Here is a 17533-nt window from a genome sequence, read left to right as displayed (position 1 = left end):
TACTCGCTCGTTGTTTGGGTACTAGGTTTTTGAAAACTCTGAGTCCCTCCGGGCCCAGGTTATGTAACAGTATCCGTTTCTTCCTTTTGCTTGTAAATTTCTCCTCATTTTCATCCTCTAGTACTTCAATAAAGTTATCAATGTAGTCTCTCCAGTCTTCCCACCTCATAAGAGGTTCGCCTGGCTTGGGTAAGAATGGTACGGGCGCCGTTGCGGACGATGCCTGTGCGCACATGGTTTCGCGCCTTTCCGGAGGTGAGGTCCCACTGGTCGCACTTTGGCTCTTGGGGCTGCCCGGTGTGCCGTCCTCCTCCTGCTTCTTAGGCTGCAGTTGGGGACTTTTAGTCTCTTCCCCTTCACTTTTCCCTGAGGTCGCCAGTGCTCCTGCCCTTGGGGTGTGCTGTGCTGTGGGGGTGCCCCTTGCAGTCTTACCCCTTTGCTCGCCCTTTTCATCCTTCTCGGTGCTCCGTGTTGCTCCTGTGTGGGGTTGTGGGCTCTGCCGCGCTCTCTGATGTCCCTCTTTCACTGTGTGGCTGTGGCTCTTTTAAGTACGTTGTGCTGTCTGATGTTTGCTCCTGCCTGGGTTCGGTGCTCGATGCTTCTGATGTTATGACCGTTTTTTTTTTCATCCCGAGCTCGTCGCCATTGTAATGTAGCTCTTTTTCTACATAGATGACAGGACACAGCGTGGTGGTTAAGGGTTATTTATTTATAAGTACTCTGCTCAGAGAGCGCCGAGCCGGTAGTCCTCCGTGCTCTGGCACTTGCGCCTCTTGATGGTGGATGCGCGCGCATCCACAAAATGGCCGGGGGGCGCGTCACGTCATCACGCGACGTGCGTCAGCTAGAGCGCTGACACTACACTCCCTTGTACAGCGTCTCAAGCCAGTACATTATGTGGGTATTTAGCCTGATACTGTGTACGCCGGCTTTAGCGTTCGGACGTCTATATTATGCTGCGCATAAGCAGATCTGCGAGTAAGTTACGGCGGTCTCAAAGACGGGCATATACCCTAGCCTTTACCCCTGAACACTCTCCTCAGAATATTAATTAAAAAAAACATTCATTTAAAAAGCGACCCTTCACTAGGACACCTTCGGTAGAGCAAGAGGACAAGAAGACCAATAGCCTTGGACGAGTCACTCCACTTGTATATATAACTCTAACCACTAGTATATGCAGTAGACCTTTGTACTTACTACCACTCATATGTGATTTTACAGTTTATCGGTTTTTACCTCTTCCTTGAGTGACTTTACAACTTGTACTCTTGCAATGTTCCCCTCCTTTCACTCGACTTGTATATTTGCAATTTTTATCTTTTTTTCTGTTTGTATCTCTTATGTAACTCATGTGATCCAAAGTCCTTATGTAACGCAACTGGTACTTTTGAAAAGCGCTCTGACACCTTCGGGTAATGTTCGCGCTATATAAAATCGCATTAAATAAAATAAATAAATAAACTTAACTTCCCTGAGCAGCAGCGGGAAAGGGGGCGGTGACGCGTGCCGGGTCGCGTGACTGCTTCGTGCTGCCCGGCCGAGGCGAGGCCCCGCCCAGGCCCTGGATCACTTCCCTCCTCTTGAAACTGTCTGCGGGCTCGCATTAAGAGACGGTCTCTCTCCTCTCATCTACCGGTACCCCTCGAGTCATCCTTCCCGCGGACCATGGCCTCGCTGGAGCAGGTCCGCCGCCGGCTGGAGGAGGCCGGGCAGCCGCAGCTCCTGCGCTTCTGGCCGGAGCTCGGTCCGGAGGGGCGTGCGGCGCTGCTGGCGGAGCTGTCCGCGCTGGATCCGCGGGAGCTGCGAGAGCACTGCCGGGGGGCAGCCGAGGCGGGGGCCCGCGGGGACGGGGCCCACCAGGGGGCGCGGAAAATGGAGCCCCTGCCTCCCGAGCTCCTGGGCAGTGTCCGCCGCAGCGACCCCGAGTCTCTGGCGAGCTGGGAGCAGGAAGGTCAGTTCGGAGCTTCCGAGAGGGATGTACTTAATGTAGTGCTGTCTAAAAGTAATCTTTGTTATGATAATACATGATGACGTGCTGCCAAACAGACTACACAAAGTTTGTGCAGTGTTTACCTCGGGACACAACAAGTGTCACTTTCTGAGGTGAATCAGTCTCTCTAGTGACTCGTGTGTCTACGTATTGTATTCTAATTATATAGCCCTTACTACCTCTGACTAGGCGTCGAAGCGCTTTTTCGGCGAGTAGCACGCTACTCCGGGACCCATAGAGGACTAGTGTTGAATTAGTATAGTGAAACATGCAAGTGCATTTTAAGTGGTGGATATAAGGTTAGTCAGTTATTTGGATTTGGGATGATTGCAGAACGGTAGAGGAGGACAAAGGTTTGTATTCATATAGCTCTTGTTGACAGTGGTGGATATTTAGTCAGTTATTTGGAGTGAGTAGTACTAAATAGTTTTCGAACATCGCTAAGTATGGCACTTGAAAGCGGTTTCTAACCAGTGCAATTAGCGGAGGATTTTCCTAATCAATGTCCCCACCCATGTAAGATAAAAGGATGTGTTTAAGTGAAAAGCTTAGATTTGCCGAGATTGGAAACAATGGATATGTAAGTAAAACTGCATATGTCAGGGGCGAGCTTTTAGCTTATGAAGTATCCTGCTTCATCAAATATCAAGGGCCCACCCAGTGTGTTTCGAAATTACCTTGATTCTGTGTAGATCAGTTTTGATCAAGTTTTTCTTGCGCTGAATTTTCTGGGGTTTTTTTTCGCCGAAAGGATAGCTGTTTAAATCTGGAGGGCGCCCATACTCAACTTTATTTTAAGGAGGGGCCCTGTCCTTCTTCATTTTGCTCTATCGCGGCATCACTACGTGCTTTTACGTTATCACTCTTTCTCCATGAATCTGGGGAGGCGGCCCTAGCTCTCTCAGTACAGGATGTGCTGCTCCTATTTCAAGGGAAGTGCTGTGATTCTTTCAGCGTTTTTTACAATTGTGTGTTCATCCGAAATAATGTAGTTTATAGGAGGGATTAATACCCTTTTAACTGCCATGGAATAACAACACGGATTTGGCAGCATAAACTAATGGAAATACAGCTTTCGGGTGGAAACCTTTAAAGGAAAATCTTCTCTTTTTTTTTTTTGTACTTGCCATATTTGTTTCCCGTGGGGGTGAAGCAAAGTTTGGTATTGCTCTTATGAAATGCCTCGTTCGAAATGCAATTTGGCGGTCTATGGAATTTTCCACGCTAGAATATTTTAGTCGAGGCCGTGCAGATAGACCACTACGCCATACAGGCCTGACCCACCCCCACATTTGAGGTGCTGTGTTGCAGTTACTGATACCGTCAATCTGTTAGTCTACCGAGGTTGCTCAGTGTTTTCTTTTGCATAAAACTGAGCTGCAGGTTCTGCTGGCCACAGTAAAGTTTGACTACAACTCTTTCAAGGCATCTAACAGGGAGACTGATAGCTGATGGTAGCTCGATAACTAGTGCAGCAGGGCACGTCTTTTTAGGTTTGGCAGTAGGCAGGACCTTTTGATTCTGCCAACATTATATGTATAATATACTTGTATGGGTTTTCAGCCAGACATCTTCATTCATTGGTCTGTTACTGTGGCATTTACACGTTTCTTCTGCCTATTATAGCATAGGGCACTGTGAGCAACAGTGTAGGAAAGCGGGTTAATGTTGCATCAGAAATCTGGCAAAAAGGTGGGGGTTACTGTACTTTGAGTGTGTGCTGGGAATCTCCTAACCAGGCCCCAACACCTATGTTCTTTCCCATAACTGTACCATTGTTTCCACAATTGGTACACCTCTGGGCCACTTATAATTCCCTTGTAAATGGTACCAGTGGTACCGAGTGCCTCGTGACCAGAGAGCATCCCTTAGGGCTGCAGCATGCATTGTACCACTGTAGAGAAGTAGGATCTGCTTTCATGGTTACTCTCACTTTTTCCTTGATATCAGTCTAATTTTGACCTAGTCTGACTGGGATCCTGAAAATCAGGATCCCAGTCACTGTGCTTCCTCCCTAAATTGACCCTGATAAGTACTTATGTACATCCACAATTGGCTACTGGTGTATACCCATGTAAGTCCCTAGCATATGGTGCTAAGGTACCCAGGGCATAGGTACACCAGGGGTCTCCCATGGGGTGCAGCATGTGTTGTGCCACCCTTGGAAGTCCACGCAAACTCTGACCACAGGCCTGCCATTGCACCCTGTGTGAGTTTGTGCTAGCACCACTCACAAAACATGTGCTTCCTTATAGCTGAGGTCACTACACTTAAAACCTATAAATCACCCCTTTGGCAGGCTCTTCAGTCCTAAGGGCAGGATGTTTGATTATAAGTGTGAGGGTGCCAACATGTTTGGATTTAAACATGTTGGAAGCATACCACAACACAGATTCCTGTGTTGGAAGTATGATCCCATGTACTAGGGGGGGGGTCCCGTGGGGTACCCATCTGTACTCCCTGTTATAGCTTTTCAAGGTCTGACAGCAAGCTAGTGCTGACGCTGACCACAAACACAATTTCGGCCTTCTGCTGCTGAGCCAAGCTCAAGCAGTGGAAGGTAGAATAATAGTTTCCTGTCACAGGGAGATGTGACCACCTCCCAGACAGAACTTAGTGTATTTGACTGGGGTGGGCGCGCTTGCCAGGGCCACCAGACTGCTTTGAAGGGCACATTAGGTGCCCTCTTGGCATACTCCAGTTTGAGCCAGTTCAGGGAGCCCTTAGCTCCAGCACAAAACTGGACAAACAACATGGAAGTATCCTCCCCTCTGTTTAGCTCCTCCTCTTGGAGGGGCCTTTGAGTTGTTCCAACCTTTCCCTTAGGGTGCATAAGGAATTACATGTGGGTGGGTTCTCAGATTCGTCGTGGGACTTCTCCAGAAACGCTTTTCTTCATGTCTACCATTGTCGTCTATGGAGGTTTCCTACGTCTCTTCACCTCTATGCACCTGGCTTCCCTGGTGTAGGTTACCTTGTCTATGGGATATCCACGAGTGGGGTGGCTCTCCAACCTTCCAGCCTCCAAGGGAATTCTTCGGGGTTCTCTGAGAAGGGTTCTTCTAGTGAAACAAGCTGCTTAACACTCCTTCAAGATACGCCTGAAAGCTGCTCTCCACTTCTACCACTTTGAGAGCTTTTTATGGTTATCAAGGACTACTAAAACCACCATAAGGGTTGCCTAGATTAGTGCAAGGTGCATCTCTTAAATACGTGTGCACCATATACTAAACCAGCCTCTCTAAAGGACCCCACATCTAACACATACACACTGCCATTGCAGGCTATATGTTATGGTGTGGCTAAACTAAGAGTCAACATGGCACACCTTCCTGGGTACCATGCCTACACACCACTGCCGGTGGCATAGTTAATACTGGAATCCTAACCAGGGTTCAAGTTGACATAATACATGCATCCAATTTTTAAGGCCTAACAAAAACATTCTAATGTGAGAAATATGAAAAGATATGAGAGAAAATATCCCCACAAAAAACATTTTCATTGATGAATCAGAAGATAAAGAGGAAAAGAAAGAAACCTATGTGTGAATGCATATAATTCATGTAAAAGGTTTTTATTAAAAATAATAAATAGTTCAATCTCTAAACATATATGATGAAAAGGCGCTCAACATAATACACAAAACAAGACCTATAAACAGTGCCAGGAGTAGACAAACCAGTGGCTGAGGAAAAAGGTTTACAAAAATCTGAAGTTCTGGTGCATCACACCTCCCTCTGGCAGCAACACTTGGCGGTGAGCCTTAAAGGCTATCACCTTGTGTATTGATTTGGTGGCAAGACAGGCAGGAAAATTAGTAAGCAAAGTAGGAGTGTCCACCTCAGCCTCGTGCACCCTTAGGGTCACTAGGAGCTGAGGTGAACCCCTTTTTTTTGAAATTCTCCATCTTGAATTAGACTCAATAGGAACAGGGATGTGCCCCTCTCTCCAAAGGGAGGGGACACCCAAAAGGTGTAAGTACCCAGAGGGAGAGGACACCCTAGGGGACAGTTGCCATTAGCTACTGTCCTTCAACCTCAGTAACACCCTTAAATCTAGTAGTTAAGGACTCCCTTGAACCTTGTTCCTCAGATTTGACGGCCTAAAACGTAGGACCGAAAAGCCTTGCAGCAGTGGAGAAGACGACATCTGATTTGTCCCCAGCCCTACTGGCCAGTCTCCTCTTTCAGCGACCCTGCTCCAAGAGACCGGCGTGCCCCGCAGCCAGAAACCGCAAGAACCCCCGGAGGACCTGTGCTGTTTATAACAAAGACTTTTGTCTACCGTGGACACAGGATTTGTCCAGCCAAGAAACCAACATAAGGACTCTGGACCCAGGCGGATCTGCAACAGTTGCACCCCTCTGCACCCGACACCTCCGCCCTGAGTCTTGGTGGCCCCCCGACCCAGTGAAGCCTCCCCTGCAATCCTGACCTCCACCTCGACGCCTGCAGCCTCAACCTGAAGGGTGACCCCAACCAGAGCTGGTGAGAAAACTGGACGCCAAAAGACACCCATGTTGCCCTGGCATCCACCCACTATCCAACTTACCTCGCAAGTCATTGGATTCCTTCATCCAACCTCCGGAACAAAGCCTGCCTCTGTTTTCCCCAACCGCAGATCTCTATTGATTTCAACGAAGCCCGCAAAGCCTTCTTTGCACTCTGCACCCGCCCACCCTTATGCTGCTGATGGTGCAATCTCAGTGTTCTTTGGTGGCCCATCCATTGCTGATCTTAACCCCCAGAGCATGTGTCTCTGAGCCCCAGGTACTTACCTGTAACCTGGCCTCTTCAAGATGCCCCCAGCCTCCATAGGATATCATTGGTCCCAGTGACCTCTGCACCTGTCCGTCCAGTGCCACTGGTGGTTCAGGTCCTACCTTGGTCAGACCCTGGCCCAGTGTTGACCCAAACCCACGGAGACTGAACTTGATAGCAGCTTACTTACCTGTAAGTTAGGCACCTGCATTTTTCCGATAGTGCAATGCAGTGAGAAACTAATGCAATACGAAGTGTGATCCTGAAAACAAGTATCTTTTTCTGTATTGAATAGCATTTCTTGCACGTGTAAAGTATTGTTTAATGCTGTGCCAGTAATTTGAAAGTATTGCACAACAAATACTTACTTGTAACTGAGTTCAACTTGGTTCCTAGAAATAAAAGTAACATACATAAATAATATTTTTCAACAAACACTGGCCTGGAGTCAGTCATGGAGTGTGTGTTCCTGCCTTGTATGAGTGTACACCAAATGCATTCACACTACCCTCTGATAAGCCTAACTGATCAGCCCATCTACCACTAAATTGAGAGTAAGGTATTATCTACTTTAACAGCTGCCATACCTTTGGGGACACGCTGGACTTTGTGCACACTATACCTCTTTTTGGTATAGTATATACAAAGCCAGCTTCCTACAAACGGCATTCTGCCATTTGCCAGGGAGCACATACATAAAGTAGTTCCCTATAGTGCCAGAGGCTACCATGGCATAGTAGCGTGCTTTTTGTGTTCCAAAAATATTTCAGTTTTTAGCCATTTTTTTAAAAGTTGACTAGAGCTCAGCAGCTTCCCCAACAATAAAAAGAAATTGGCAATATCATGAGAACAAGCAATAACAAAGTCAAAAGCCTAGTTGTCAATGCAATACCTTTTGGCATCACCAATGCTTTTTTTTATCTGTATTCCTGGTGGCAAGATTACAAACCCCCTTCTGTGTATTTGTAGTGGGATATTTGTAGTGTAACCTGCTTGTGTGTCTGGCTTACAAGTTATGGAGAGTGGGTGTGCTATGACTTCTGTCATGGGCCACAGCATATCACATGCACCACAGCTGGTGGCTCTCATGCACCATGTAAGGCGATATTGGCCTATCAGTCTCTGGAGCATCCTAGAAACTACCCTAACTTTTCCCCTCTCCCCCTAGTTTTTAGGACAGTGTCCCCCTGTCTTCAGAGTCTTCTGGACAGATGTTGGCTTGAAGGGGTCATTGGGATCCATAGCTAAATCTGTTTTGCATTAGGTGCCCCCTTTACTTTGAGAGATTTCACTCTCCTACAGTAAAAGAAGGAAAGAGATATGAATTGGTTGACATCCATCTTTCTCCTGAAAATCTTTTTATTTCATGGTTTACCCAGTACGATCATCATAAACAGCGGAAATAACTTTTATAGTAGGAAATTATTAATCATCAGTCCACCGCTTCTCCTCCACTAGGGGGAAAGTAGGAATGAACCACTCTCTCTTGCCATTGAACATTACTTGTGCTGCTTTTTGATGCTCTTGTACTCTTGGCAGAGGTTTTGCATGGGAGAATTTACTCTCCTACAGTAAAAAAAGAATTGCGTCTTAAAGGAATATTTGAAAGCGAATTTGTAAAAGGGTGTAGGACATTCTAGTTTTCCAGCAGGGCCCTTATGTTTTTAATCTCCCATGCTGGGTGTTACTTTCAGACCTTGCATTGACTATAGAGAGAGTAACACTATTCATTTTTTTTCAAAACAATTTCCCCCTTTCTTCGATTTTTGTGCTTCTGGATCAGTTCAAGGATGCCTGTATTTTTATTAAGTTTGTTTTAGGAAAGGCATATAATGAAGTCACAATCTAGGTAGACGACAAATGAAAAAGCATTCAACACTCGCAGTGTGCATTACAAGTATCTCCTGGTATCTTCTCGCCTATGCACTAGAACTGCCCATTTCAACATTTTATTATTGCAGTCTTCAGAGATATCTTGTACAGTTAGATCATTATCTATCTCGATAACTTCTTGGTATCTTCGGGTTTTCTTAAGAATATTGAAGAAACATTTTTGGAAGTTCTGTCTTGTTTATGAAAAATGAATTGATGCAAAGGTTGAAAAAATGCTTGTTTGAAGTCTCATCCCTTTCCTTTTAAGGTTTCGCCTGGCGTCCGCTGCGCAGCAGCGTTCGCGCAGGCGAAATCGTTTGAGAACAGTCTGGGGCTTTGTCCCGCCTCTCTGTTCCATTAGCTAGCTCCACAGATGGAGGCTAGCCATTGGAACAGAGATGCGTCACTCATTCCCCGAGCAGATTCGTGGTCGTTCGGCGATTTTTACTCATCCCGCCCCTTTGTGAACGTCATTGCGGCGGTGGGGGCGGATGTATTTTTTTGGGACGGCATGTTTTCATCAATTGTTCGTGGCTGACGTGCAGGCAGGAGCTGGGCCTCGGGGGTCTGCTGGTCTCGGTTTCCTGTAGTCTCGGATATTCTGAGTATACTGTAGATTCCATAACATAACCATGAACTCCAGTGTTTATGCTAGAAGTCTGCATTTCCTAACGTTGCACACTGACCTTGGCAGCAGATATAATTGTACCAGATTCTCGAAGACTGAGACAGGCGGCTCGCTTTTGCCCCTCAGCTATCGGTCCAGGGTGAAATGCTGTGTGCACATGCGCAGACTCAGTCTCTGCCCTATATAAAGGCTGCTATGGTAGTCTTTCTTTCTTTTTGGGTGTGTTAAGAGAAACGGTGAGTACCAGTTTATTTTGCTTTGTTGATAAGGTGTTAGGAGAAAAATAGTAGGTGTTTTTAGCATGCGTTTAACGAACGTCACTAATTTACTTAAATAATTATGTCTATAATGTGTGGTTACTGGTATTGAAGTCGTGGCTGGCAGGTGTGTATTTTACGTGTGTGGGTGAACTGTTATTGAATTGACTAGACACTTGGGGCACTTTAGGATTTTCGCGGAAGATGGGACATTGCTTGCTAGAAGCATTGTGGGTTTTTAAGAGCAGTAGTTTATGTACTGCGTAAATCGCCCACATTGAGCTTGCCACTCTTCCCTCCTATTCACGCGCCTGCCAAAGCCCACTCCTAGACTTGCGAGCGCACCTGCTTATAAACTTAATTTAAAAAAGGTGCATTTTCTCTTTACCTCAATCAGATCATTATCGCCGGAATGTAACCCTCGTGTTTTAGTTTAGCCTGATCGGTGTACAGTGGGACTATATCGCTAAAGTTAGAATCATCCGGAAGCGGGCGGGTCAATACCACGTGGAATATAAAATGCATCCTCGTCGTGTATTCCGATGCTTCAAATCACCATTTTCAAAACTTGAGTCAGTTTCTCAATGGTGCGTTTATGCACATAACAGAACGCCTTAAATTGTCTTTATAAACACGTATTTAAACTGTAAAGCAGATCATGCATCCAATATTTGACATACCGCTCTATAATCTAGTTTTTTTTAAATTACATAATATGATTACTTCTGTTCATCTGAATGTACCCAGGTGATTGATGTCTGGTAGACGCAGGCGCGCAACACCCATTGGGCTCACGTGGCTTCAGCCCCCCCCCCCCGTGTCAGCCCGGGCGGGCGACGATCTAATTGCAGCCGCACCCGAGTACTTAACAGGTCTTTAAAAGACCATGTACTTGTAAATTAGGCTTTTGTTGCGTTTTAACCGCTTCTTTCAGTCACTTTCTATGGTTCGAAGAATTCGCCCCCACCCCCCGAAATTTGGCTCAAGTTGCCCGCCTGGTCACTGTAGACCCAAGGATAATAGCTTCTGCCATTAAGCGCAATGTACTAGGTCTTTAGTCTTATGAAACTGTAACTCGTGTTACACAGTAATGTGTACGTGAGCCTCCATTTCTTGGCATGTCCTGGTTATCCAGTACCGTGATGTGTAATGTTCGGAGGTAGAGCAATACCAGTGCTATGTCTTCGGTGCCAGCTGCTCTCATCAGCTGGTTCTATCCTCAATCGCTGGGACACTATCTAAACCTTATATCGTGAACAAGAGTCGTAAATGATGAAGATGCTAATTCTAGTCATTACACGTGTCAATCTTTGTGCTCTGTGAGAATACTACTTGTACTTTCAACCTTTTCCTGACCAAATCCTAATGTGATTGATTTCTTTGTTTCAGCTGATTCGCACGAGCGGACCAGGAGGTGAACAGCTAATACTGTGTAAACTGTGTAAATATTGTCTTAGATCACCAAAGCTTTGAAATGGTATAATAAAAGTACATTTCGATTAACCTATGTAATTGTAAACGCATACCTAAACATTAGGATACCTTCCAGTCAGGGTAACTGGGGTGTACTTTCATATTGCAATATACTTTGCTACGAAATGGCCGGGGAATTAAACTGAACCAGTGCAGGTATCTTTTCAAAATTATTTAACTTTTAAAATGTTATAACACTGAAGAGTACACTTGGCTTTACCACATAGTCAAGTTTTACATAAATCTAGGGTTAACATGTAGGTCACTTTATTTGTGCAACTTCAAGATATATTGTGACACCTCGCCCATTTCTTAAAACGGGCATAAGTGAAGTTTAAAGACTATATACACTTTTTTTTAACTGGTGGCTCTGGGTGTGTGTGTGGCTCTGGGTGTGTGTGTGGCTCTGGGTGTGTGTGTGGCTCTGGGTGTGTGTGTGACTGGCTCTGGGTGTGTGTGGCTGGCTCTGGGTGTGTGTGTGTGTGGCTGGCTCTGGGTGTGTGTGGCTCTGGGTGTGTGTGTGTGTGGCTCTGGGTGTGTGTATGTGGTAGTAATTGCTGTCTGCTGAGCTCGTCCGTAGGGTACAATAGGTCTCACATTTGCGAGAGATTAAGCTATTGGCAATGTAAATGACAATGCCATATATTTATCTGTTTTCAAAACCAACACATAAATACAAATTTTGTCATTTACAATGCCAATAGCTCTAACTTTTCCAAAGGCGAAACCGTTGCATTGTAAATGCTTGTTTTCTTTGTCCTCTCAGTTGTAGGAATAAGAATGGATGAATAGAAAATGAAAGCCATTTGCAATTGTCCAACACCTTCCACTGTAAAGGAAATACCAATATTCTTAGGGTTTGCTATTTGTTACCGGGTTTTTAGGGATTTTCAGAAGTTATAGCCTTGTCACAGAATTAACAAAAAAAGAGTACCTTCAAGTAAGAGAAGACCTAAACAGCATTTGGAACATCAAAGACAGTATTGTAGAAACAGATCTTTCCACTATTGAGCTAACCATTTTAGCTCAATGCAATCCAGCTACTTAAGCAGTACTTCAGTAGCATATTTTTCACAAACCATGACCCAATATGAAAATAACGACTTGAGATCCTGCCTATCAAAATAGGACATGTACACTGGAGACATTCCATCACTGCCTATATCAATCATACAAATGTTGGGTTCCTGAGTTCCATGAAATGTGCCTATGCGCATGCTACTTTTTACATGCTACTTTTAGAACACCTCATGTAGATCAGGACATCATCATTTGAAGGCATATAATTTGTTTAGACTGTAGCAGAATGTAAAATATCATTTTTTCTCAATCATGTTAGTCGCAAGTCCCTAAAAGGATGAGTTTGCAGAAGGTTAAGATAATTTAAAGAAACCTAAATCAATCTTGTTGGTTTCTCAATACCAAAAAAAATTCCTATGTTCAGAGACTGTTTGTCTCATGTTCCTCTTTTCAACAAGAAACTCTGAGATCTTGTCATAAAAAGCTCCTGTATCCGGCACCCTGGAAAAGACAAAATCTGACTTTTGAACTAGTATGTCTGGTGGCCTGGGTTACAGAAGAATGTATGTGAAAAATGTCTCAAGCTGCATACAGGCCAATGCAGATCATCAACATCGAACAGGTCTATTGCAGCCTTTTCCTTCACAGTCTAGACCTCAAAGTCATATGGATGGACTTCATAGTTGAAATTCCACCATCAGAGTACCGTGCAGTGGTAATACTTGTGGTAGATTATACCAACAAAAATATTTACTAAATTAGAACATTTTGATACTGGAGTAAAGTTATGTGCGGCAAATCAGTTGACATCCACATTTCTCTACAATATCTTCTGATACATGGTTTACCCAGTACTTTCATCACAAACAGTGGAAAGAACTATTACAACTGGAAACCATTAATCATCATTCCACCACTTATCCATAGACGGATGGACAGAGTGAAAGACTCATTTTTGTCATTGAACAGTACTTTTCCTGCTTCTTAATTAATCACCAGGAATAATGGGTACAATTAACGTCCTCTGGTTATATATTTTTTTGATAGCAACTCCCTTTTTTCCTTATTAGGATATCCTCCGTTTTCTGTTCCTTTTTGTTTTTCCTGAATTTACGGTGCCTTCTATCCAAACCCACTTCAAACATAGTCTGGGTGCAAGCACAGATAGCTGTGCATTTGGCGTTAGCTAAAGCCTCCTATTAAGAATGTGTTCGCCACCACCCCAGACCAGCTCATATTCACCAGCCAAGACTCTTGAGTAGTCATTTGCTCATTTCCGGGTTCCATCCTAAGTCCATCACCCAGTTTTTGGGCGAGGACAAGGGCTGTGTAGTTGACTCTGCACTCGGGATAGAAGAGTTAGGATTTTTTTCCCATGTCTTGTGGGAACCCATCACCAGGAATTTTTCTGCCACCTGGTATAGTAAAACGGTCGCCTGAGTTTGAGGTGAAAGCAGTCTTAAACTCTCACATGTTAAGGGGTCAATTTCAGTTGCCAGTAGCCTGAAAAGGTTATGATGTCTACCCATTCCTAGGAACCAGTTTCTTATGTTCATGCCCCTCGTCTGTGTTCATGCCCCTCATATGCTTTAAATTAATAAGGTACATCATAATAAACCTTGGTGAGTAAATTGCACAGGTTCAGAAGGGGGAAGGTTCTGCTTGGAATCAGCAAGATGGGAGATGGTTAACATGCACACCTAGGTAGACAGACACAGGCTCACCTATTTGATGGTGAGTTGATGGAGGGGATTGGTAGATCGAGGGGGCGGCTGGAATGGTACTTATGTTAGATATGATTTTTGTCTCATCATCCCCTCTTTCTCGCTTCCCGCCACCTGCTTCTAACGTCCGTCCCAGGACCTATTTAATGGTGACCACTCCCAGCACTAGGAACCCTGGCCTTCCGGGCACCCACTGATACTCCACCACAGACCTTGGAGCCCTGGTCCCCGTACGTCGCAGCACCTGCTGCCTTGAATAGCCTCGTTTCACAGCAGGACTGTTCATCTGCCACTGCTGTCTCTACACCTGCAACGTTGGACTTCCAGTCCTCAGAGAAACATGTGCCACTTCCACTCGGCCGACCGTGACCACCCCTGAAACACTCCGCTGCCTCCAAATCAACGCCAGATCTCTCTGCAAACATGCCACCGAAGTCTGTGACACTATCTCCATCCTCACCCTGAATGGGACCTTCATCACAGAAACGTGGTTCAATCCTTCCTCTGCCCTGACATCGCCACCGCAAGCGAAACGACTACAAAATGACACACTCGGACCGCACCAACAAACTTGGAGGAGGCATAACCATCATCCCCAAAAACTATCCACTGCACTACCACCAAAGAAGACGCCACACCGATCATGGAATACCTCAGTTTCCAATTCCACTGACGACAAAACCACTATCAAAGGCACCCTCGCCTACAGACCCCCAGGACCACGCACCAGCCTCTACCATGCAATCACAGACTTCATCACCCCACTTACCATCGAGCCCAAGCACTACATCTTCCTTGTAGACCTCAATTCCCACCTGGACGACCCCACAGACACCAACTCGCCAGCCTCTTGGAATGAATGGACGACATTGGCCTTACCAAGTTGGTTACAGACCCCAAACACAAATCAGTACACACTCATGACCATATCTTCACATCCAGCAACAGAGTTAAATACAGCCATACCACCGAGCTCACCTGGACCAACCACACCATTGTCCACTTCACAATCACACGCTCATGCGCACCGTCAACAACACCCCACACACCTCCTGCTGGAGCAAAGTGACACCAACCCAATGGATGGACGCCCTCGTTGTCTCCTAACCCATCGCAGCAACCAACCCAGAACAAACTGTTGAGCATTTCAACACTTAGATCACCAATGCCGCCAACTGAGTAGCCCCCATCAAACCAGCCAAAACCCGCAGATCCACCAAACAAGCCAGCTGGTACACACCAGAACTCAGTACAATGAAATGCAGTTGCAAACAACTGGAGAGAAGATGACGCTCCAGCAGAGACACTAAATACAGAGCCACCTTCAAGTCCACCCTCCACGAATACCACCAATGCCTCAGACATGAAAAAGGATGTCCTTACAATCCGCATTGAGGCAAGCGCCAACCATTCCAAGGAACTCTTCACTATCATCAGAGTTTTCCTACCCCACAGCCCCTGAGATTACTATTCCGCCCGGAACTCTGCAACGATCTAGCAGCCCATTCCATAACCAGATATCCACCATCAACGGGAACTGCGAGCCCCAACTCACCGGCCTGCTCACTCCAATGGCAGCCTCCCCGATCAGCATCTCACCACATGGCAACAGCTCACCACAGCCACCATGATCTCCATCCACTCGGGAGCATGCACCGACCCTGCCCCTACTGCCTCTTTAACCTAGGAAGCAACAAGATCAGCTCCCAACTCACCATAATTCTCAAGGCATTCATCACCACAGCGACCTTCTAGAAGCATGGAAACTTGCAGAAATCCTCAAGACTCAAGAAATCCTCTGCTGACCAGAGGGAACTCCAGATCTACCGCCCCATCTCGCTGCTCCCTTACTCTGTCAAAGTCCTAGAAAAGGCAATCAACTGGCAGCTCACCAAACACATGGAGAGAAACCACTTGAGATGCCTCCCAGTCTAGTTTCCGCTCCAACCACAGTCCTGAAACCGCCTGAATACTGCCATCTGCACCCTACTAGACTGGGAAGGATTAGCAGCCCTGATCCTCCTCCACTTCTCTGCAGCCTTCAACCCCATATCCCACCACACCGTCATCAAGAGACTACACTAGATCGGGATCAAGGGAGACCCACTCAGATGGACTGCATCATTCCTCGTGGGACGAGTGCAGAGAATCCACCTTACTCCCTTCACCTCAGAATCCATGAGCACCATCTGCGGATTCCCTCAAGGTTCATCCCGCAGTCCCACCCTCTTCAACACCTACATGATGTCTCTAGCAGACCTAGTCAGAGCCCACGATCTCACCATCATATCCTACACCGATACCCAGCTCATCATCTCACACTCAGCAGAACCCACCAAAACCAAATTCCACAACTGCATGAAGAACGTCGCAGACTGGATGAAGTACAACTGTCAAACTCCACATCATTAAGACCAACATGCTGATCTTTGCCAACCACGCTTCCCTTAGGAACAACACCTGGTGGCCTGCCGAACTCTACCAACTCCCATACCAAAAATCTACACCTTCAACTAAGCATCACCCTGGACATCGAGCTCAGTATGAAACTTCATATTAACGCAGTCTCCTCCGGCTGCTTACACACTCGTGTCATTCTCTCAAGAATCTTCAAATGACTCCCCATAAGCACAAGAGAGACAGTCACTCTAGCCTTGAGCACCACCCGGGTGGACTATGGCAACACACTGTACGTAGGAATCGCCTCCAAAGTCATGAGAAGACTCCATACGAAACAGAACTCTGCAGCCAGACTGATCCTCACCCTGACCAAACTGACCCACGTCACCCAACACCGGAGGAACCTCCACTGGCTCCCCGTCCAGGAAAGATGCCAATTGAGGCTACTGACACATGTCTACAAAGCCCTCCACAACCCAGGACAAGCATACATGAACTACCATCTGATCTTCCACCATCTCCCAGAAACCTTCGCTCTGCCTCCCATGTACAGACTCCATGCATCAGCCACAGCGGAGGCTTCTACTACCCCTGCCCCCCCCCACCCACCTCGCCATCAAGTCCTGGAACACCCTCTCCTCCACCTCAGAACATCACCCTTGCTGTCAGACTTCAGGAAGAGACTCAAGACCTGGCTGTACCACTAAGTCCAGCAACAAAGCGCCTGGATACCCTCATTAGCCAAGCTTTACAAGTACTGAATGACTTATTGATGTTTTTAGTGAAGAATAATTGATGGCGTTAACTTACTTTTGTTGACTGAAGAAGGAACTGTGGTTTCTTGGAGAAGGATAGTGCTGTTTGACAGCCTTGAAGATAGATTTGTTTCTGTTGCTGCTTCACTCAAATGATTAAGGTTCGGCAATTAGAGTAGAGTGTTTTGAATTGGGTGAGGTCATACAGATGTTTTGATCTTCTCATTTTCTTTTCCTGTTTTCGTATGGTTTAAATATTCTGTTCAACCCTTGAATGTACAGGGGTGCCTTGGCTTGGAGGATCTAGTGTTCGGTTTAGCATAGCGTTCAACATAAATTCTAATAGTAGTGTTCTAGATGTCGAGGAGAGTATTGATGTCTGGTGAGCTAAAAGTTCTCTGGCACTTTGTTTAGTTATTCTGGATTTCCTTTCCAGATGTATGTCCTTGATGTTGCAGAAAGGGTATTTTTCCTCTTTTTTTTAAATGTCTTTGATGCTGAGTTATAATCTATGCAATGGTGAAGGTGATGGCGAAGTAGTTGGTCCATTCTACGCCTATAAGTGTCTGGCAGAGGATATTAGGGATGCTGACATGATGCAGTCCATTGTGTTGCCTTTGAGGCAGGGGTGGGGTTATTGATTAGTTG

The 17533-nt window shown here is 45.9% G+C and overlaps 1 protein-coding gene and 1 non-coding gene across 2 annotated transcripts in view; both read left to right on the top strand.

Moving 5' to 3' along the window:
• The first annotated feature begins 1480 nt into the window (after window positions 1-1480).
• The window catches only part of UAP1L1 (UDP-N-acetylglucosamine pyrophosphorylase 1 like 1), a 149872-nt gene continuing 133819 nt past the window's right edge, over window positions 1481-17533 (top strand). Inside the window, exon 1 of the mRNA XM_078642046.1 lies at window positions 1481-1954. Within this exon, the coding sequence (XP_078498172.1) occupies window positions 1669-1954 (286 nt within the window). The 5' untranslated portion in view covers window positions 1481-1668. The remainder of the gene's footprint in view (window positions 1955-17533) is intronic.
• LOC144756944 (small nucleolar RNA SNORA57) lies at window positions 10617-10750 on the top strand. The gene has a single exon (XR_013595421.1). It is a non-coding gene; the product is annotated as a small nucleolar RNA SNORA57 (small nucleolar RNA).

This window comes from Lissotriton helveticus, chromosome 5_1 (assembly GCF_964261635.1).
Source record: "Lissotriton helveticus chromosome 5_1, aLisHel1.1, whole genome shotgun sequence".
NCBI lineage: Eukaryota > Metazoa > Chordata > Amphibia > Caudata > Salamandridae > Lissotriton > Lissotriton helveticus.
The sequence above is the reverse complement of the archived record's forward strand: the minus strand, read 5'-3'. Positions and strand labels throughout refer to the sequence as shown.